The sequence below is a fragment of the Cheilinus undulatus genome, linkage group 5 (assembly GCF_018320785.1).
Source record: "Cheilinus undulatus linkage group 5, ASM1832078v1, whole genome shotgun sequence".
NCBI classification, from domain to species: Eukaryota; Metazoa; Chordata; class Actinopteri; order Labriformes; family Labridae; genus Cheilinus; species Cheilinus undulatus.
The window spans coordinates 1,160,582-1,184,858 of NC_054869.1; the positions used below are offsets into that span (position 1 = coordinate 1,160,582).

The following is a 24,277-nucleotide window of genomic DNA, read 5'->3' on the forward strand; positions in this document are numbered from 1 at the left end:
TAAATGTTTGCCTGTCTGACATCCAGTACTTTATAGTCGCTCCTTGGCATTTTTTCCGTTTACTAACATTGTGTAGACTAAACACAGAAAATATTAGTCAGATTAATCTACCCAAAGAAAGGATTTAAAAAATGATCAAAATATTTACTGCAGCTCAGCTCCTGACAGAAAATGCAAGGAAATGTTGGCCGTCCCGAAACCAAAGTCTGAGAACGTGTGTCATAATCAGGACCGCTTTAAGGCCAGACATCCAGCTCCAGGTACAGATGGACCTGAGGGCCCAGGTACAGACGGACCTGAGGGCCCAGGTACAGATGGACCTGAGGGCCCAGGTACAGACAGACATGAGGGCCCAGGTACAGATGGAACTGAGGGCCCAGGTACAGACGGACCTGAGGGCCCAGGTACAGACAGACATGAGGGCCCAGGTACAGATGGAACTGAGGGCCCAGGTACAGACGGAACTGAGGGCCCAGGTACAGACGGACCTGAGGGCCCAGGTACAGACGGACCTGAGGGCCCAGGTACAGACGGACCTGAGGGCCCAGGTACAGACGGACATGAGGGCCCAGGTACAGATGGACCTGAGGGCCCAGGTACAGACAGACATGAGGGCCCAGGTACAGACGGACCTGAGGGCCCAGGTACAGACGGACCTGAGGGCCCAGGTACAGACGGACATGAGGGCCCAGGTACAGACGGACCTGAGGGCCCAGGTACAGACAGACATGAGGGCCCAGGTACAGACAGACATGAGGGCCCAGGTACAGACGGACCTGAGGGCCCAGGTACATACGGAACTGAGGGCCCAGGTACAGACGGACCTGAGGGCCCAGGTACAGACGGACCTGAGGGCCCAGGTACAGACGGACCTGAGGGCCCAGGTACAGAAGGACCTGAGGGCCCAGGTACAGACGGACCTGAGGGCCCAGGTACAGACAGACATGAGGGCCTGACCCAGGTACAGATGGACCTGAGGCCCAGGACAGACCGATCTGAGGGCCCAGGTACAGACGGACCTGAGGGCCCAGGTACAGACGGACCTGAGGGCCCAGGTACAGACGGACCTGAGGGCCCAGGTACAGAGGGACCTGAGGGCCCAGGTACAGACACAGACATGAGGGCCCAGGTACAGACGGGACATGAGGGCCCAGGTACAAACGGAGACCCAGGTACAGAAGGACCTGAGGGCCCAGGTACAGACAGACATGAGGGCCCAGGTACAGACGGACCTAAGGGCCCAGGTACAGACGGAACTGAGGGCCCAGGTACAGACGGACCTGAGGGCCCAGGTACATACGGACCTGAGGGCCCAGGTACAGATGGACCTGAGGGCCCAGGTACAGATGGACCTGAGGGCCCAGGTACAGACGGAACTGAGGGCCCAGGTACAGAGCGGACCGGAGGGCCCAGGTACAGACGGACCTGAGGGCCCAGGTACAGACGGACATGAGGGCCCAGGTACAGACGGACCTGAGGGCCCAGGTACAGACAGACATGAGGGCCCAGGTACAGACGGACATGAGGGCCCAGGTACAGACGGACCTGAGGGCCCAGGTACAGACGGAACTGAGGGCCCAGGTACAGACGAACCTGAGGGCCCAGGTACAGACGGACCTGAGGGCCCAGGTACATACGGAACTGAGGGCCCAGGTACAGACGGACCTGAGGGCCCAGGTACAGACGGACCTGAGGGCCCAGGTACAGACGGACCTGAGGGCCCAGGTACAGACGGAACTGAGGGCCCAGGTACAGACGGACCTGAGGGCCCAGGTACAGACGGACCTGAGGGCCCAGGTACAGACGGAACTGAGGGCCCAGGTACAGACGGACCTGAGGGCCCAGGTACAGACGGACCTGAGGGCCCAGGTACAGACGGACCTGAGGGCCCAGGTACAGACGGACCTGAGGGCCCAGGTACAGAAGGACCTGAGGGCCCAGGTACAGACAGACATGAGGGCCCAGGTACAGATGGACCTAAGGGCCCAGGTACAGACGGAACTGAGGGCCCAGGTACAGACGGACATGAGGGCCCAGGTACAAACGGACCTGAGGGCCCAGGTACAGAAGGACCTGAGGGCCCAGGTACAGAGTGACCTGAGGGCCCAGGTCCAGAGGGACCTTAGGGCCCAGGTACAGACGGACCTGAGGGCCTAGGTACAGACGGACCTGAGGGCCCAGGTACAAACGGACCTGAGGGCCCAGGTACAGATGGACCTGAGGGCCCAGGTACAGAAGGACCTGAGGGCCCAGGTACAGAAGGACCTGAGGGCCCAGGTACAGAAGGACCTGAGGGCCCAGGTACAGACGGACCTGAGGGCCCAGGTACAGAATGACATGAGGGCCCAGGTACAGACAGACCTGAGGGCCCAGGTACAGAAGGACATGAGGGCCCAGGTACAGACGGACCTGAGGGCCCAGGTACAGACGGACCTGAGGGCCCAGGTACAGACGGACCTGAGGGCCCAGGTACAGACAGACATGAGGGCCCAGGTACAGATGGACCTAAGGGCCCAGGTACAGATGGACCTGAGGGCCCAGGTACAGACGGAACTGAGGGCCCAGGTACAGACGGACCTGAGGGCCCAGGTACAGACGGACCTGAGGGCCCAGGTACAGACGGACATGAGGGCCCAGGTACAGACGGACCTGAGGGCCCAGGTACAGACCGACATGAGGGCCCAGGTACAGACAGACATGAGGGCCCAGGTACAGACGGACCTGAGGGCCCAGGTACAGACGGACCTGAGGGCCCAGGTACATACAGAACTGAGGGCCCAGGTACAGACGGACCTGAGGGCCCAGGTACGAACCTGAGGGCCCAGGTACAGACGGACCTGAGGGCCCAGGTACAGACGGACCTGAGGGCCCAGGTACAGACGGACCTGAGGGCCCAGGTACAGACGGACCTGAGGGCCCAGGTACAGACGGAACTGAGGGCCCAGGTACAGACGGACCTGAGGGCCCAGGTACAGACGGACCTGAGGGCCCAGGTACAGACGGACCTGAGGGCCCAGGTACAGACGGACCTGAGGGCCCAGGTACAGAAGGACCTGAGGGCCCAGGTACAGAAGGACCTGAGGGCCCAGGTACAGAAGGACCTGAGGGCCCAGGTACAGAAGGACCTGAGGGCCCAGGTACAGACGGACCTGAGGGCCCAGGTACAGAAGGACCTGAGGGCCCAGGTACAGAAGGACCTGAGGGCCCAGGTACAGAAGGACCTGAGGGCCCAGGTACAGAAGGACCTGAGGGCCCAGGTACAGACGGACCTGAGGGCCCAGGTACAGACGGACCTGAGGGCCCAGGTACAGAAGGACCTGAGGGCCCAGGTACAGACAGACATGAGGGCCCAGGTACAGATGGACCTAAGGGCCCAGGTACAGACGGAACTGAGGGCCCAGGTACAGACGGACATGAGGGCCCAGGTACAAACGGACCTGAGGGCCCAGGTACAGAAGGACCTGAGGGCCCAGGTACAGACAGACATGAGGGCCCAGGTACAGATGGACCTAAGGGCCCAGGTACAGACGGAACTGAGGGCCTAGGTACAGACGGACCTGAGGGCCCAGGTACAAACGGACCTGAGGGCCCAGGTACAGATGGACCTGAGGGCCCAGGTACAGAAGGACCTGAGGGCCCAGGTACAGAAGGACCTGAGGGCCCAGGTACAGAAGGACCTGAGGGCCCAGGTACAGACGGACCTGAGGGCCCAGGTACAGAATGACATGAGGGCCCAGGTACAGACAGACCTGAGGGCCCAGGTACAGAAGGACCTGAGGGCCCAGGTACAGACGGACCTGAGGGCCCAGGTACAGACGGACCTGAGGGCCCAGGTACAGACGGACCTGAGGGCCCAGGTACAGACAGACATGAGGGCCCAGGTACAGATGGACCTAAGGGCCCAGGTACAGATGGACCTGAGGGCCCAGGTACAGACGGAACTGAGGGCCCAGGTACAGACGGACCTGAGGGCCCAGGTACAGACGGACCTGAGGGCCCAGGTACAGACGGACATGAGGGCCCAGGTACAGACGGACCTGAGGGCCCAGGTACAGACAGACATGAGGGCCCAGGTACAGACAGACATGAGGGCCCAGGTACAGACGGACCTGAGGGCCCAGGTACAGACGGACCTGAGGGCCCAGGTACATACAGAACTGAGGGCCCAGGTACAGACGGACCTGAGGGCCCAGGTACAGACGAACCTGAGGGCCCAGGTACAGACGGACCTGAGGGCCCAGGTACAGACGGAACTGAGGGCCCAGGTACAGACGGACCTGAGGGCCCAGGTACAGACGGACCTGAGGGCCCAGGTACAGACGGAACTGAGGGCCCAGGTACAGACGGACCTGAGGGCCCAGGTACAGACGGACCTGAGGGCCCAGGTACAGACGGACCTGAGGGCCCAGGTACAGAAGGACCTGAGGGCCCAGGTACAGAAGGACCTGAGGGCCCAGGTACAGAAGGACCTGAGGGCCCAGGTACAGAAGGACCTGAGGGCCCAGGTACAGACGGACCTGAGGGCCCAGGTACAGAAGGACCTGAGGGCCCAGGTACAGAAGGACCTGAGGGCCCAGGTACAGAAGGACCTGAGGGCTGTACCTTCTGATCAGCTGCTCTGAGCTCTTTTGAAGCTTCAATTAAAAAAAGGGTCTGTCCTGGACCTGAACTGATTTCTACGTGAGCTTTTATGAAGTCAAGCATCAACCATGGGACACATGCATGGTGTGCTGCATCTCTGACAGACCCACCATGAGGTTTACAGCATATGGAGCTGCAGGAAACAAGAGTCTCAACCATCAGGTCCCAACAGAAAACAGCAGAGCAGCATCATGGGAAAACAGCTCAGGTACCCCAAATTAACGAGACGAATCAGTCACGGTCTTCACAAAATGACTCAGATTTACTCCAGATCATGGCACTGAAATAAACATAGAGACATACAGGTGCTCCTGCACATCCTTAGCAACAGTCACCTTTGACCCCCTGGAAACAAATCTAGGACCCACTTTTAGATGCTGACCCACTAGTTGAGACCAACCCAGTATCAGATGTCAATGAGCAGTGTTTTCATTCCTGCAGCATTAAAACAGAGATTTAGTTTAACGTCATGGTGCTGCTGTAAAGAATTCTGACTTTTGGCAGCGCTCGGCTGCAGCAGGGTTTCTGTTCGAAGAAGAAAACAGGCGGACGTGTCTCTGCACAGAGACGATTTATGCCACTGATGCTAAACGATTGGAGAGAGAAATCCTGGTTTTCATCTCTTTTAACAATGAAAAAATCATCAGAAGTTTGACTGCTAAATCTCATTGAAACACTGATGTTTAATCTACAAATAGGCTGAAAATGAGAGGAACTGCTTTTCAGCAGCACTCAGTGAGGTTCAGATGGGCGACACGGCCTGAAAATAACATCTCAGTTTTTTCTACCAAATCCTGCTTAATACTGAAACATTTACGCAAGGAGGAGGGGAAAACTGATGTTGACCACAAATACATGGATAGGAGAAGGCAGTCTCATGTGAACAAAGAAAATAAAAAAGCTGAAATGGTCGACAGGTGTGGAGAGTCGACGTCAGAGTAAAGTATGTGAGCAACCACTGCTGCTCTTCCCCCGCCTCCTCCTTTTCAACATTTTTGAATTTCCCCTCGTGGGACTAATAAAGGCATATCTAATCTTACCTTCTGCTAAAATATAGGCGTGGTTTTTATGCTTCTGTTTGTGCACAAATGATCCAGATCAGTGTTACTCAACTCTGCTCAGCCAAAGAGCCAAACTGTTAAAAAAACACCTTTGAGAGAGCCACGATCTAAGAGGTGAAAGTGGCAAAAACGGGTTAAAGTGGCAATAACAATTAGTTAAAGTGGTGAAATGGTCAAAAAGCAGAAAAGAAGAGGCAAAAAATGGGTGAAAGTTTGCAAAAATGGGAAAAAGTGGCAAAAACTGAATAAAAAATAAGTTACAGGTAGGAAAATGGTCAATAACAGTGAAATGTGGCGAAATATGAATGACTAAAATGAATAACCAGGAGTTGCATTCAATGGCAAAAGGCAGCTTAGATGTTCCAGAACAGGAAGAAATGGCAAAAAGGGTGAAAAAATGCAAAAAGCGAGATAAAAGAGGCAAAAACTGGTAAAAAAAATTGTTACAGTTGGCAAAAATGGTAAAAATAATTGTAAAAATGTGGCAAAAAATGAGATAAAAGAGACTAAAATGGGAAAAAGTGGCATTCAATGGAAAAAGGCAGCTTAACTGGGTGAGAAGGGGCAAAACATGGACTTAAAAATCTGTAAAAATAGATCAAAGTGGCAAATAAAGGGGAAAAATTGCAAAAAAGGGCGATGGACATTTAAAAACACAAAAATAAAAGTTGATAATTTAGGCTGACTTTACAAGAGTAAGAACCAAACTGATTAAAGGAACTGCAGTGGATAGTTTCTGAGGTCAAAGTTTCCTTTTTAAGGTTTTCTGGGGAAAAATATTTCAGATAAGACATAAAAGAACCACAGATCATCACAGAAGAGCCACTGGTCCAGATTCTTCTCGTTCTGCCCAGACCAGTTAGCCTGGACTCATGGGGGGGGGGGGGGGGGGGCCGAGGAAGAGCCAGGGGAAATGCAGATTTTCATCATCTTAAAATCTGGATTTTCCACAAATACGATTGATCAGTCCGATCTAATAAAACTATCATCTCCATCATCAGCCATCCTCAAATCAAAGAGAAGAGTGTTTGGTGACTTCAGCTGGATAAAGAAATGCTTGTTACTCAGTCTTTGATTCTATTTCAGGTCATTTTCAACCAAACGTTGAAGTTTTGGCGGGTATTTAGAGGATCAGGCGCCACGTTATCAGTTAATTCAGCTTTCATGAGGCTGACAGGCACAGAGACGTGACGCCCTGATGATGTGCAGAGCATCATGTCACCACAGAGCAGGTATGTACGGTGGCCCTGAGGGGAAACTGCAGAAAACTAATTCATGAATAAAAACATTTCTGTGTCGAATACAAAGAGGTCATTCCTAACTCTGTTTCTACGACATTTGGGTTTTAAATATTTTCAGATAAAATGACACCTTCACTAAAAATGTTTGTGTTTTCAGACAAGTGAAAAGTTTTATTAAATATTTAGCATAAATAACACGCCTCTAGATTTTGTCTTGGCATTTTGTGTATTTCTACATTTTTTTTTTTTTTTTTTGGTAATTCACAAAATGCTTTATATTTCTTGATTTTTTTTGTCTTTACAATTTATGAAATGTTCTTAGAATTTAGGAATGTTTTTGCTTCATAAATCTTTTAGGGGGGCGTTATTAAATACATAGCATTTTAGATGTTTGGAAGTTTCATGAATTTTTTCCTGTTTAAGAAAATCTGAATGAGGTTTTTTAAAAAATGGAATATTTAAAGAGATCAGAAAATATTTTTGTTCCTCGATTTTTTCTTTTGATTCGGGAACATTTTCTGAAAAGATTTTTTGTGTTTTAAAAATAGTTTTGTGTTTCACAGAATTCCAGTGAATTAAAAAAAAGTGTTTTAGGTTTCAGAAAATATTTTACATTGAAAAAAATTAAGTTTCTTGATCCTGTTAAACATTCCACAAAAAAGGATTTTTTTAAAGAAAATTTTAAGTTTTCTAAAACGTTTTGTTTTTATAAAATGTTTTTGTATATCAAACATTGTTTTCTCCTTCACAACTGTTTTTTTTTTTTTTGCAAAATAATTAATGTTTCACAAAATATTTTTGCGTTTTTAGACCCCTCCCCTACCCAAAAAACCCTCAATCTAGGTTTTTTATGACATTTGCTTTTCAGAAACTTCTTTTTTTTAAGGCGACGTTGTTCTGGTTTTAGAAAATGCTTTTACATGTGGTTAAATAATTATATTCTGTCAAACAATGTTTTCCATTTCAAAAATCTTTTGTGTGAAAATCTTAAAGCTTTAGAAATTATTTTTGAGTTTGATTTTTTAAAAAGTATTCTTAAAATTCACAAAATGTTCTCCAGAAGTTTTTCTGTTTGACAAAAGTCGGCTGTGCCTATTAAAATGTTTTTCTCTTAAATCAGTGTGAGGTGTGATTTAAAGCGGTCTTTGGGGATAAATTCACGTTTCTCTGATGTTTTCAGGTGTTTCAGTGTTTCTAAATGTTTTGGCGTTTCATGAGCCGTGTATTGGCCCTTCAGGGCCACCGTACAGGGTCGCTCTCATTCATTAGAATCACACATGTTCAGGTTCTCTACCTTCAGTCTCCTCGATGCTGAGCAGCAGGTCCTCGGAGTCCAGACGCTCCTCCCTGGAGAAGGAGTAGGTCTTGATGTTGAAGTCCACCATCAGGTGGTAGACCCCCTCCAGGGTGAAGTAGCAGTTCCTCTCCTCCTTGTCGTCCTCGAACACGAGCAGCGCGCTCCTCCACGTGAAGTGCTCGAACATGGCCCTGAAGGTCTCCGCCATCTTCACGTAGGACGGCGCGATGCGGGTCAGGTGGGAGTACTCGGACTTCTTGTTGCTGAACCCCGCGGCCAGAGCGCCTGCGGAGATCAGCGGGATGTCCCAGTGAGACGCCAGCCTCACCACGGCGGCGGCCTCGTACTCACAGACCGGGCCGAGGATCAGGTCTGGCTTCAGCCCGCAAGACCGGTCCACCAGGCCGTAGAGAGCCGCGTTCACGCAGTCCGACTCCTCGAACTGGACGTCAAAGTGGAACCCAGAGTACGCGCCCCCCGCCGCCTCCAGCGTCTGCCGTGCGTAAAGGACGGCCGGCGCGACGCGTGCGTGAGAGAACAGGTAGGAGTGATTCTGGGGCAGGAAGACCAACACCTGGATGTCCTCGGTGAAGGTCTGGCTGAGAGCCGAGCCCAGGAGCAGCAGGGAGCAGACGCAGAGCGCGCTTACGCACGGCATGGTTCCGGGGGCTTTACTCCACTGCAGCGCGCGGCCAGTTAGAGCCAGAGGAAGACCCAAGACCAGGATGGCTCAGCCTGAGAGACTCGAGACCAGGATGGATCAGACTCAGAGGGTTAAAGACCAGGATGGTTCAGCCTGAGAGACTCGAGACCAGGATGGATCAGACTCAGAGGGTTAAAGACCAGGATGGTTCAGCCTGAGAGACTCGAGACCAGGATGGATCAGACTCAGAGGGTTAAAGAGCAGGATGGTTCAGCCTGAGAGACTCGAGACCAGGATGGATCAGACTCAGAGGGTTAAAGACCAGGATGGTTCAGCCTGAGAGACTCGAGACCAGGATGGATCAGACTCAGAGGGTTAAAGAGCAGGATGGCTCAGCCTGAGAGACTCGAGACCAGGATGGATCAGACTCAGAGGGGTAAAGACCAGGATGGATCAGACTCAGAGGGTTGAAGACGGTGGTCTGTCAGCCTCAGAGGGGTAAAGCTGATGATCTTTGAGCCTCAGAGGGGTAAAGCTGATGATCTTTGAGCCTCAGAGGGGTAAAGCTGATGATCTTTGAGCCTCAGAGGGGTAAAGCTGATGATCTTTGAGCCTCAGAGGGTTTAGAAGTTGATGGTCTGTCCTCTCAGCGCTCTCCTGCAGACTGAGCTCCTCGGTGTAGCTCCTGGATCCGTCAGCCTCAGTCCTCCGTGCCTCCAGCAGCTCCACACACGCTGGCTCTGCTCTGCTCTGCTCTGCTCTGGAGTTTTGAAGCATCTTTTCAGGCTGATTCCTGCGTCATCGGAGCGGTGCCCACCTCCTTCTTAAAGCTACACCGCCGCTGTGTGACAATGAGCCTCTTCAACACACTGAGAGCAGAGGTGGTGGCAATTATGACGCCGGAGCCTCCAACAAGCGACGGAATACAAAACTTTCCTGCTGTGTTTACAAAGATGCATTTCTTCTTCATGCTGCAGGCAGCTGCTGCCTTTCACCTGGAACACAGAGATTAGAGTCAGCTCCAGTCGGTTTGGCGGGAAACAGTGGTCAAAGTTGTAAAAGAAATAGTGACCAATCACAGACAGCCTGGTCAAAGAAATCTGACATGAACATTTGGAGCCAAAAGGTTTTAGAATATAAAAGATGGGTGTTTATCTGACTTTTATTTGACTTTGAACATTAAAACACAAGGTTTTCTCCTTTTTATCGTTGAACGGAGTTCAGAAAAATATTAAAACGGTCTCATCTTCTACAACCTGGAACCATGGCTTCACAGGAGAGTCCGGGTCCTGAACTGTGGTCCAGACCTTTCAGAAAACATCTGGACATCAGAGAAGGACAGATCCAGCAAGGAAGACCCAGGACTGCTGGGCCAGGGGCGTAGTTAGGGATTCAGGGCCCCTAGAAAGAACATCACACAGGACCCCCATAGTGTGCTCCATCATTTTTACAGATATAGACGCCTTTGGATGTGTTTAACCATCATTTCCCCATTTCTGAGCTTTTTTTCTGTGGCTAAATTAAATTTGGACCACACTGTTTAACATTTCAGGAGAGGGCCCCTAGAATTTTATTTGATTTTATTTGACACTTTTGATTCAATAATGACACTAATTATTCAGAGAAATTAAATAAAAACACTTTTCATTTTATGGATATGGAAGCCCATCACTGCCACAAAAAAAAAAAAGAAAAATGTGGAAGTAAGAAAATAAAAAAAGAAATAATCATAAGATTAAAATTTTAAATTATGAGATAAAAAGTCATTTCGTCAATTATATAATCCTGACTTTGTATCTGGTTATTACTTTGTCCTCTAATTTTGACTTTTTATTCCATAATTATGACCTTTTATTTTATAATTATTACTTAGAATTTTTTTCAAGAATTGCTGTACATGCACATGTTTTTCTTTTTTATTTGACCCTGATGGGCTTCCATACAGGTATGTCAAGCGCCCCTCCCTACTGTGGACCCGGGGAATCAGCGCCTTTTTCCCCCGTGCTACGCCCATGTGCTGAGCAGCTAGTATGAGACAACATTCCTCTCCCAAAACTCGGAATGCTACACAACAGTAAACACAGCTTTTAAAATTCAGAATGAGCTCGTATGTTCCTGAAATGATCAAACGTCTCGGTTTAATATCTAAAAGGATGTTTCTGTTCTGATATGGGTTTAAAATGTTCAACAATCTTTGACTGTTTTATTTACATTCACAGCTGTTCTGCGCTGGAGCTGTAGTTCAAAATTAAAAAAACATAGAGGACAAAGTCAAAAAGGCCCATTTCTGTTTCCTGAGACATCTCAACAACTTTTCAGAGTAAAAGTCCTTTTAGAGATTTACGAAGAAAACAAAGTGGCTAAAAGTGTGAATTTAACTTTTCACATAAGAAATAAAACCTTTTCTAGTCTAGATTAATCCAGATCAGTGATGGATGTGTTTAAACCTTCCATAGACGCCGTTTGTGAAACGGCAGAGCCTTTGAAAGAAACTCGGAGTGTGATTGGATGAACGTTCTGTCTGTCAAATCTTTACGGGCCAATCAGAGCAACAAAACACGTGACGTAGCCGCTAACAAGCTGCACCTACCGACTAGGCTAAACTCCATAAAGAAATAGATGACGGTAACCATGGCAACTGTAGACATGTCAGTACTCGACTTTTGTGGTTTTTGAAAAGAAAACGACTCCCTGCTGTTCTTTGTTCTTCTTTTAACGATGAAATGTCGTCAAGTTCTGATAAAACTGGCGCTTTAGCAGCATCCACGCTAATGTCATCCGCCATAACTGCACCAGCCTGTTGTCGCTGCTCGCTTATGTCACAACACCACCGCACCTGAAAGTACCGCCCCTCGACGCTGATTGGTCCTGTCACTTTCTAACCCAAACAGTTCAGATGGGAGCTTTGGGAGATGGATTCACCAGAGAGAAACACGGAAACGGGTGAATCCATCTGCTGAGGTTAGGGCACATCTGATCTCTGAGGGCTTGTCATGTGTTTCTACTCTTGGATTTGTGATGAACCAGCCAATAGGAAACAGGTAGGGGATGGACCAATCATGTTAGCTCTCCAGAACATTAGTGTTGATCTCACTGAAGCCCAAGCACGTGTCAAAATGATGACCCCGTCATTCTCTATGAACCAGCTGAACGTTAGGCCACTGCTGTCTTCCTGATGCGCCGGTAGCGGCTGGCAGTGTTTCCCTGAGAGGACGGCTGTTTTGTCCATCTCCTCTGCCGTAGTAGCAGCTCTGTTTGAGAGCACAGAAACATACATTTAGTGCCGTGTTTTGTTCCACTGCTCCTTTTCTTTGTTCCCCACGAGGAGAGGCAGGGACGTGATCCCAAAGCGGCCTGCAGCTCTGGTATCTAGCACCTGGACCAGCAGTGGCTGTTGGGGAGTCTGACTGTTGGTGTGTTTGAGCTGCGTCACATGACGTGAGGTGCCGGTCCAGTGGCAGTGGTTTTGGGCTTAAGAGAGTCCCAACATTCTGTCACACACACACACACACACACACACACACACACAGTAAAAGTCTGAGAGCCAAAAATCATCACCAAACTTTAACAGTCATGATCAAAAATCTGTCCAAGATAGTAAAAAGTGAATGGAGCACAAATATCTGAATAATGTGAGTGTAGGAGGAGCTGAGGTGGAGTTATGGGGCTTGTTGTGGACTGAGATGTGTGTGTGTGAGAGAATGTTGGGACTGTCTCAGTGAGATCAACTCTAATGTCTGCTGGAGGACAGCACAGCAACGGCGGAGCTAACAGGCCCGCCCCCTCACTGATTCTGACCATGAATCATGAAAATAAACAAATCTTGTTTTCTCCAGAAAATATTTCCAGAAGATTTTCTGTTCTGGATGAAGGAAAGCTATGAGAACGTCGTGTTTGTATTGATATGTGAATAAGGAATGTAGGGTTAGGGTGGCTGCAGATTCCAGCGCCCGTGTCTGTCCCTGTGCAAAACTCCAACTTCCTGCTGGAGGCGATGCACCAAAACGTTGCTTTCCATTAAGCACCATGAAGACGTTTTATTATCTTAGAGGATGTTACAACTTCCTGTGTTTATTTCAACATGGCACTGATATTGGCCATGGCTGTGCCGTCAGCTGCAGCGTTTTACACAGAATTACCCTTTACTCAGACAGTAGGACCGCCATTCTGTCCTGCATCCCTCTGTCTTTACTTTTCCTTGTGTTTCTGACGGTAACACACAGTACACTCGAGTAACATCACTGAATATTCATTACATGTTAGCTGCAGGAGTTAGCGTCCTCCTGCAGGACGATAGCAGCAGTGGAAGCTGACATCCTGAAAAACAAACTTCAGATACTCACTGATGATGAAGTTTTCTGATGAGTGAGGCCACCCCAGTTATACCAACTGAGTACTCTTGAGTTCTATCTTGGACTTGTAGCGTTTTTCACAATTAAGTTGACAATATATGTAGAAACTTGTGAAGGCAAAGAAGATTGATGGTCCAGGACACCTTTGAGAGAAAGAACAGGGAATTTCCACCAAAAAATAAAAAATAAAAAAGGTGAAAAGAAGACCTCAGTCTCAACTACAACTCCTGGCTAGCTTAAAAGCAAACAGCAACTGCCAGTAACTGCAACAGAGCACTGCCTGATCAACAGGAGACTACTGAATGCTACCTACTGAGGTAGCATGGGGCGGCGCGTACGAACGCACGGCCCGGCGCTCCATCACTAGCAGCAAAACAAAGCTCTACACTAGAACTGACAGCGTGCCCACAGAGTTTATATCTTTCCTGATGGAGACTCAGAGACTGAAATGTGAAGCAGCACAACACCCACAGCCAGTGGGGAGGGGGAGGAGACGCCGTTGTGCGAGAAGGCGGAAACAGGGCAAACAAGCCGGGCTGCAGGCTAGACTAAGAGCAGCCCCACACAAACCTGTCGTACCAAGCTTCTTTCTCCTGGATGCCCGCTCCGTCGCCAACAGGATTTCTAACCACTGCTTGGACTACCGTGTTTGCTGCTACAGAGGAGACTGCCAGAAGTAATTGTATCTATCTATCTAACTTAAAACGGCACGCTGAAGCACTTTTCTTAAACCTGCATGTTTCTCATCCACTATTTCACTTCTTTCTTTCCCATTCTTTAATTTGACCATGAATGCCTCCCAGCGTAGCTAGCTTCAGAGACTACATGTAGCCAGGACTGAAGATTAGTCTTCTTTCATCACATTCCCCTCACCCTCCATGCTACGTTCATGTTCCTCCCCACAGATGGGACTTCTCAAGCTAAGTGGGCAACTTCACTCATGGTGCCAGGGTGTCTAATGCCCAAAGGCATTCTGGGACAACTCTGCAGATTAACGGATGATTGTCAAATAATTTGACAGAAAATGTTTGAGGTCCCTGGCAGGTCTTTAATTTGGCTGTTTAATTTAGCTCCCTGGGAAGAAAAACAACATTTAACTAAAACAGAGCAAACAGAGTGCACTGAAAATGACTGAAAGCAATGTATAGATCTAATCAGGGGTGTAGCTAGGGATGTTTGGGCCCCAGAAAGAATATTACACAGGATCTTTTTAGAGATCAGATCATGTGACTCAGCTCAGTAGAGCCGGCTGCTCCTTAGTTTGTCTTTTTAAATGTGGATTAAATAAGGACAGAGGATGGAGGAAAGGAAACTGGCACTCAAACAGGAGCTAGCTACAGTAGCTCACATTAAAGAGTTATTTAGTAGAACAGATTTGTTCATGAACGGCTCATCATTCCTCGCTCTCTCGGCCCATGGGGTTCATTCTGTTGATAGTACATCAGCGTTTACTTTAAAGCATGTTTGAGACTAAATGAGGATTTTTAGATGTTAAAGGGGCTCAGCTAGCCCCCTAGATCAGGACTAGACTTCTTTTTTAAAGCAACAGAAAAGTTAGTATGGAGCCCAGAGGTTTAACAGAGCTGTGTTTCGCTCCACGGTGAGGCACACAGCTCAGCCCCTGGGGTGAAAAAGTGACCGTGCGTTTCTCGTGGCTCATTAACGGCGGTCATTAATGAGTCACGCCGCTCCCCGGGTTTGTGAGAGGACAGTCTCTGTCTGCTGGCAGCTGCAGCTGGAATTTACTGACGTCCATGTGGATGTTTTCCACCGCTCTCATTACACTTAAAATCATTAAACCATTACATGAAAAAGGTAAAGTCTTATACGGAGCTATCTTTATCTGAATGTCTAGATTAGCAGCAGAACGTGGGATAATTATGGTCATTAGGCTGAAGTCAACACTTTGTAATGTTAATGTGTGGGAACGCCATCTGACCGTTACATTAAATATCCACCATATGAGACAACGTCCTGCAGCAGCAATCTGGCTGTGTTTCACATCAGGAGTTCATGAGGTTTTACCGTGCCAAGGACCCAAATATAGAAGCAAAAAACAGGGAACAGGAAGTAGAAGAGCTGTCATTGCTGTGGAGGTTATATTTCTATTCATGTGTTTGAACAAGTATTTATGCAGTTAAAGACTTTAAAATTATTAAAAACTGCTTCAACTGCTAAAAACAAATCATACGTTTTTAATCCAAATAATATTTACATAACATTTCCTAGCGCAAACGACGGACCCATCAAAAGATACCCATCCTAGCCGAGGTTCTAGACAAGAATATTTAACAGAAACTTTAGATGTCCCTCTCAGAGCAACTTTCTGGACAAATTTCAGTCTGGCTTCAGGACATCACAGTTTATATTTTATTAAACTTATACAGACCTCCTTGTCTAAGAAGATTACAAAAACTGTGCTATACTATTAAGTAACAGGAAAACAGGTACAGTGCCTCAGGGACCAGTCCACGGTACAGTATTTATCCTCAGTGACAAGTCCACAGTATGGTATTTACCCTCACTGACAAGTCCACAGTATGGTATTTACCCTCAGTGACAAGTCCACAGTATGGTATTTACCCTCAGTGACAAGTCCACAGTATGGTATTTACCCTCACTGACAAGTCCACAGTATGGTATTTACCTCCCTGACAAGTCCATGGTACGATATTTACCTCAGTGACAAGTCCATGGTACGGTGTTTACCTCAGTGACAAGTCCATGGTACGGTGTTTAACTCAGGGACAAGTCCATGGTACGGTATGTACCTCAGTGACAAGTCCATGGTACGGTATGTAACTCACTGACAAGTCCATGGTACGGTATTTACCTCAGTGACAAGTCCATGGTACGGTATTTACCTCCCTGACAAGTCCATGGTACGATATTTACCTCAGTGACAAGTCCACGGTACGGTATGTACCTCACTGACAAGTCCATGGTACGGTATTTACCTCAGTGACAAGTCCATAGTACGGTATTTACCTCAGTGACAAGTCCACGGTACGGTATGTACCTCACTGACAAGTCCATGGTACGGTATTTACATCAGTGACAAGTCCATAGTACGGTATTTACCTCAGTGACAAGTCCATGGTATGATCTTTACCTCAGTGACAAGTCCACGGTACGGTGTTTGCCTCAGGGACAAGTCCACGGTACGGTATGTACCTCACTGACAAGTTCATGGTACAGTATTTACCTCAGGGACAAGTCCACGGTATGGTATTTACCTCAGTGACAAGATCACGGTATGGGATTTACCTCACTGACAAGTCCATGGTACGGTATTTACCTCAGGGACAAGTCCACGGTATGATATTTACCTCAGTGACAAGTCCACGGTATGGTATTTACTTCAGTGACAAGTCCACGGTATGGTATTTACCTCAGTGACAAGTCCACGGTATGGGATTTACCTCACTGGCAAGTCCACGGTACAGGATTTACTCAGTGACAAGTCCACGGTATGGCGTCTACCTCACTGACAAGTCCACGGTACAGTATTAACCTCACTGACAAGTCCACAGTATAGTATTTACTTGGTTAAAAGTCCAGGGTATTGGTATTTAGCTCGGTGACAAGTCCACAGTAAGGTTTCTACCTCAGTGACAAGTCCACGGTATGGTATGTACTCCAGTGATAATCCAAGGTACTGTATTTACCTCAGGGACAAGTCCACAGTATGGTATTTATTTCAGTGACCTGTCCATGACAAGGTATTTACCTCACAGACAAGTCCACAGTACGGTATTTACCTCACTGACAAGTCCACCATACAGTATTTACCTCACTGAAAAGTCCATAGTACGGTTTTTACCTCACTAGCAAGTCCACAGTATGGTATGTACTCCAGTGATAATCCAAGGTACGGTATTTACCTCAGTGACAAGTCAACAGTATGGTATTTACTTCACTGACAAGTCCATGGTACGGTATTTACCTCAGTGACAAGTCCAGTGTACGGTATTTTCCTCACTCACAAGTCCATGGTACAGTAATCACCTCCCTGACAAGTCAACGGTATGGTATTTACCTCACTGACAAGTCCATGGTACAGTATTTATGTCAATGACAACTCCACGGTACAGGATTTACTCAGTGACAAGTCCACAGTCAGGTATTTACCTTATTGACAAGTCAACAGTATGGTATTTACTTCACTGACAAGTCCATGGTACCGTATTTACCTCTCTGACAAGTCAAAGGTACGGTATTTCCCTCACTGACAAGTCCACGGTAAGGTATTTGCTTGGTGACAAGTCCACGATACAGTATTTACCTTGGTGAAAAGTCCAAGGTACGGTGTTTACCTCTGTGACAAGTCCACTGTATGGTATTTACCTTGCTGAGAAGTCCACAGTACAGTATTTACCTCAGTGACAAGTCCACGGTACGGTATTTACCTCACCGACAAGTCCACGGTATGGTATTTACATCAGTGACAAGTCCATGGTACAGTACTTACCACAGTAAGTCCACATAACGGTATAAACCTCGATGACAAGTCCACGGTAACGTATTTACCTCACTGACAAGTCCAAGGTACTGTATTTACCTTGGTGACAAGTCCACGGTAGGTTATGTACCTCAGTGACAAGTCCACGATACGGTTTTTTCCTCACTGAAAAAGTCCATAGTACAGTTTTTACCTCCCTGACATGTCCACGGTACGGTATTTACCCCACTTACAAGTCCACGGTACAGTATTTACCTCACTGACAAGTCCACGGTACGGTATTTACCTCACTGACAAGTCCACAGCACGGTATTTACCTCAGTGACAAGTCCAAGTCCACGGTACGGTATTTAACTCAGTGACAAGTCCACGGTACAGTATTTACCTCACCGACAAGTCCACGGTATAGTATTTACATCAGTGACAAGTCCATGGTAAGTTATGTACCTCAGTGACAAGTCCACGATACGTTTTTTTCCTCACTGAAAAAGTCTATAGTACAGTTTTTACCTCCCTGACAAGTCCACGGTACAGTATTTACCCCACTTACAAGTCCACGGTACGGTATTTACCTCACTGACAAGTCCACGGTACGGTATTTACCTCACTGACAAGTCCACAGCACGGTATGTACCTCAGTGACAAGTCCAAGTCCACGTAATGGTATTTAACTCAGTGACAAGTCCACGGTACGGTATTTACCTCACCGACAAGTCCACGGTATGGTATTTACATCAGTGACAAGTTCATGGTACAGTACTTACCACAGTAAGTCCACATGACGGTATACACCTCGATGACAAGTCCACGGTAACATATTTACCTCACTGACAAGTCCAAGGTACAGTATTTACCTTGGTGACAAGTCCACAATAGGTTATGTACCTCAGTGACAAGTCCTCGGTACGGTATTTACCTCAGTGACAAGTCAACGGCATGGGATTTACCTCACTGACAAGTCCACGGTACGGTATTTACTCTGTGACAAGTCCACAGTACAGTATTAACCTTACTGAGAAGTCCATGGTATGGTATTTACCTCAGTGACAAGTCCACGGTACAGCATTTACCTTGGTGACAAGTCCATGGTACGGAATATACCTCACTGACATGTCCACAGTATGGTTTTTACTTGGTGACAAGTCCACGGTACAGTATTTACTTCAGTAAGTCCACAGAACGGTATAAACCTCAGTGACAAGTCCATGGAAAGGTATTTACCTCACTGACAAGTCCTAGGTATGTTATGTACCTCAGTGATAAGTCCAAGGTACTGTCGTTACCTCAGGGAGAAGTCCATGGTAAGGTATTTACCTCAGTGACAAGTCCACGGTATGGTATTTACCTCACTGACAACTTCATGGTAAGGTATTTACCTCCCTAACAAGTCCACGGTATGGTATTTACCTCAGTAACAAGTCCACTGTACGGTATTTACCTCACTGAAAAGTTCATAGTACAATTTTTACCTCCCTGACAAGTCCATAGTACGGTATGTACTCCAGTGATAATCCAAGGTACTGTATTTACCTCAGGGACAAGTCCATGGTAAGGTATATACCTCAGTGACAAGTCCATGGTACGGTATTTACCTCAGTGACAAGTCCAGTGTACAGTCCTTTCTCACTCACAAGTCCATGGTACAGTAATCACCTCTCTGACAAGTCAAAGGTACGGTATTTACCTCACAGACAAGTCCATGGTACGGTATTTACCTCGGTGACAAGTCCAAGGTATGGTATTTACCTCAGTGACAAGGCCACGTTATGGTATTTACCTTAGTGACAAGTCCACAGTATGGTATTTACTTCACTGACAAGTCCATGGTACAGTATATGCCTCAGTGACAAGTCCACGGTACGGTATTTACCTCACTGACATGTCCACGGTAAGGTATTTGCCTGGTGACAAGTCCACAATACAGAATGTACCGCTGTGAAAAGTCCAAGGTACGGTATTTCCCTTGGTGACAAGTCCATGATACAGTATTTACCTTGCTGTCAAATCCACGGTACAGTATTTACCTCACTGACAAGTCCACTGTATGGTATTTACTTGGTGATAAGTCCACGGTATGGTATTAACCTCAATGACAAGTCAACAGTATGGTATTTACATCAGTGACAAGTCCATGGTACAGTACTTACCTCAGTGACAAGTCCACGATACAGTATTTACCTCAGTAAGTCCACATAACGGTATAAACCTCAATGACAAGTCCACGGTAACGTATTTACCTCACTGACAAGTCCAAGGCATGGTATTTACCTCAGTGACAAGTCCACGGTATGGGATTTACCTCACTGACAAGTCCACGGTACGGTATTTACCTCAGTGACAAGTCAACGGTATGGGATTTACCTCTCTGAAAAGTCCATGGTTCGGTTTTTACTCTGTGACAAGTTCAAGGTGTGGTATTTACCTTGATGAAAAGTCCACGGTACGGTATTTACCTCAGTGACAAGTCAACGGTATGGGATATACCTCTCTGAAAAGTCCACGGTACGGTTTTTACTCTGTGACAAGTTCATGGTACGGTATCTACTTGGTGACAAGTCCACAGTACAGTATTAACCTTACTGACAAGTCCACGGTATGGTATTTACCTCAGTGACAAGTCCACGGTACAGTATTTACATTGGTGACAAGTCCATGGTACGGAATTTACCTCACTGACACGTCCACGGTACGGTTTTTACTTGGTGACAAGTCCACAGTACAGTATTTACCTCAGTAAGTCCACAGAACGGTATAAACCTCGGTGACAAGTCCATGGTACGGTATTTACCTCACTGACAAGTCCACGGTACAGTATTTACCTCAGTGACAAGTCAACGATATGGTATTTACCTCACTGACAAGTCCACGGTACAGTATTTACCTCAGTGACAAGTCCACAATACGGTATTTACCGCTCTGAAAAAGTCCTTAGTACAGTTTTTACCTCCCTGACAAGTACACGGTACGGTATTTACCCCACTTACAAGTCCACGGTATGGTATTTACCTCACTGACAAGTCCACAGTACGGTATTTACCTCAGTGACAAGTCCACAGTATGGTATTTACCTCAGTGACAAGTCCACAGTATGGTATGTACCTCAGTGATAAGTCCAAGTCCACGGTACGGTATTTACCTCAGTGATAAGTCCAAGATACTATATTTACCTCAGTGACAAGTCCAAGGTATGGTATTTACCTCAGTGACAAGTCCAAGTCCACGGTACGGTATTTAACTCAGTGACAAGTCCACAGTACAGTATTTACCTCAGTGACAAGTCCACGGTATGGTATTTATTTCCTTCTAAAAAAAAACCTCAGTACAACGGATGAAGACTTCGATAATGTCATCAGCATTCATGAAACAACTAGAAAAACACTTGGAGAGCACAGACTTCAACTATTAGCTCTCTCTCCCAATAGTGAAGGATGCTTTAAAACATTCCTTGATCCATCACCATGTGCCCCCCACCATGGCATTAGCCGATTACCCCCTCCCTGGAGGGGTGGAAACATGGTTAGGCGAAGCATTGGCTTTGTTACGGGTGGACTGTCATTGTGGAAGCATTGCCTGCTGGTGCCAACAGATGCACTGACAGTCTCACCCATGGTCTCACTGGAGGACTGGAAGTCATGGCAGAGGGTGAAAATTCCTCTATTCCTCCCAGCATTGTGAGTATTCTCACTACAATTCGTTGTCTTTCCCTCTGTTACGCTCCGACTCGTCTCCTCGACCGGGAGTGCATCTTACAAACTCTATAAACTCCAAAACCTTGAAAAGAAACACACCCAAAAAAGCTGCTGGGATTGAAGTTACTCATGTCTGCCATCTCCTGGTGTAAAGTGGTAACAGCGCAGACCTCCGCCATTAGCCCTATCTCCCAATAGTACAGAATCCTTTAAAAAATTCCTGGATCCAGACAGTGATCTGGATCACTCCCAAAATCTAATCAGTTCTTCCTTATGCCATTTCTGCCATTTCCTGAAAATTTGATGAAAATCCGTCCAAGTCTGTTTGAGTTATGTTGCTAACAAACGAACAAACAAACCCACCCGATCACATAACCTCCTTGGCGGAGGTAAAATTGTGCAACAATATGTGCAGTAAAAGTGTCGTAGGTGTCCATAGTCTAAAAAATGATTGAACATTTTGAAAGTTCAATTAACAAATAGATGATAAAGGAAATAGATGGAGTATGGGATGCAGGAGACCTTAAAGTTCTTTTTAAAAAATTAAAAACTGTACCAGCTGGACCTTGTTAATAAGAAGCCATGACTGACATCTATTAGCTCTGCTCCAATAGAAAACTACACTTTCTTCCCTGACGACATACCATTTGAAACCGTCACATGTCCGGTAGGGGATTAAGACGCTTCTGTTTCCACGGTGTTACCGATACCGGTACAGGTCTACCAGTCACCATTCACATGGCTTTTTAACTGTGGATTAAATATTCAGTCGATCTCACACACGTTTACCAACGGTCTTTCCCTTCTGTTGACCGCTCTTCATCAGCATTTTTTGGAAAAGTGGGTGGAACTGGCGAGGAGTAAGGGTTTCCCTATGTCTTCATGAGGAGCGTCCAGTTGGCTGGCCAATCAAACCCAGTAACACCAGGGCCAGTAGACCAGGTTATGGTAGTTCTGGTTTCAACGTGGGCAGGTGTACAGGAAACCAGGATCTCCATCAAGCTTCTCAGCAGATGGAAGCATGAAGGGCTCTAAAATGTCCTGGTAGACTGCTGACAGCGTGGACTCTGGACTTGATAAAGACCAGTTGGTTGGTGTTTATCAATTCCTTATTGATTCTGGACTACTCGGATCTTCCTCCAGACCTGTAGGACCCTGATTGACAAGTGAAATGCGGAATGTACTTTCATCTGACAACAGGAATTGGACCAGAGACCACAACGGTCTAGTTCTTCATCTCCTTAGTCCAGGAAAGCCTGTGATGTCTGCGGTCCAGGATTTGCTCCACATTAAGATGGCCACACTTGTAGTCCATCTCCTGGACCCGTCTGTGTGCTGGTTCTTGATGCTCTGACTCCAGCCTCAGTCCAGTCCATGTGAAGCCCCGCCCCCTAAGTTCTTGAATCTGGTTTGTCTGACAATCCTCTGAAGGCTGAGCTCGGCCCTGCTGGTTGTGGTTGGTTATGCTTTGATACAGCCTCTGAGAACAGCCGGCCATTTTACTGAAGACCTTCCACGGCTCACCCTCTGTGTGGAGGGTGTCAGTGATTGTCCTCTGGACCAGAGGTTCTCAAACTTCAACCCCCAAATTAAGGTGCCAGAGACCAGGAACCCCTACTGTACCTGAGGGTGGATAGAAAGATCGAAGGATAGATACTTCAAGTAATAGTAATTCAGCTTTTTAAAACCTGTTGCTTCTATGTTTTCCCTTCATCTGCATTTATTCTGACTGATTTTTGTTTTTGCATTTTTTTAAAAATGCATACATTTATTTTTTTACACTCCTTTCTGTTTGTCCTGATTTGTCTTTGTCCATCAAAACATCTGTTTTAAACTGTGCTATATAAATAAATGCATCACCTATTCATGTTAGTGATGATGGTGAAATAAAACCACCCTGAAGTCTCCTGTGATGAATGTATGGAAGAGGATGAGACGAAGATACTTGCAGCTCTGCAGAAACATGAGCACAGCAGATGCCTCTGTAATGTTAGTGTGTGTGAGCGTTTACTGACCTCTAGTGGTCTACAGTGGTAATCTCACATTTCTCAGCAGAGGAGACTGGGAAAATCCCAGTTACCCAATCACAGATGCCATTTAGCAGCACAAGGAGGAATTAAATAAAAGGACAATTACACACTAGTTCATCAATAACCAATACTTCAGAGGGGAATATTTAATCAATAATCAATACTTCAGAGTGGAATATTTAATCAACAATCAATACTTAAGATTTGAATTTTTAATCAATAATCAATACTTCAGAGATTTTTTCTTGTGTCTTTTTAAATTAAACTTTATTGAATTAAAGTCAATGTTCCTTAGAGCTGACTGGGTTGGTCAGTAACGTCGTGTTGCTCTCCTTCTATTAGATTTTTATATTTTTAGCCTTCTTCTCTCATTGCTTTTTATCCTTTTATTCTCAAAGTGGTTTATTAATTTATGAACTTCTGTAAACTCTATGTAAATCTTTATTTCATAAATAGTTCCAGTCTGTCTATAGAGATCTACTGCACTTTCACCAGACTGATGTGAAGACATCTGAGGCTTTAGACCAGGGGTGGCAAACTCAATCCCAGCAGGGGCCGGATTCTGGATTCAGGACTAACCTGAGGGCCTAACAGGGTCACCTTTTTAACCAGAAACTGTCAACCTCATTTCACCAGTAATTAAATATGAAAAAACCTTAGCACTGACGATAAAAGATTTGGAGGTTAAAAAAGTAAAAAAGATCAGTTTAAAGGCTCACAATCTGAGAAAGGTAAATTTATTAGTTCAAAAAGGTCAAAACATGAAATTGAAATTGAAAAATAATGTTTTTTTAAAGACAAATATAATAGAAAAAAAAATCAAAATCATGAGTTTAAAAGGTCAAATTATGAAATAAAATG

At 46.6% G+C, this 24,277-nt stretch overlaps 1 protein-coding gene across 1 annotated transcript in view; it reads right to left on the reverse strand.

The window, feature by feature from the left end:
- npr3 (natriuretic peptide receptor 3) overlaps positions 1-9,571 on the reverse strand; it is a 95,071-nt gene extending 85,500 nt beyond the window's left edge. The window contains exon 1 of the mRNA XM_041788066.1: positions 8,238-9,571. Within this exon, the coding sequence (XP_041644000.1) occupies positions 8,238-8,898 (661 nt within the window). The 5' untranslated portion in view covers positions 8,899-9,571. The remainder of the gene's footprint in view (positions 1-8,237) is intronic.
- Between the last annotated feature and the right edge of the window lie 14,706 nt (positions 9,572-24,277).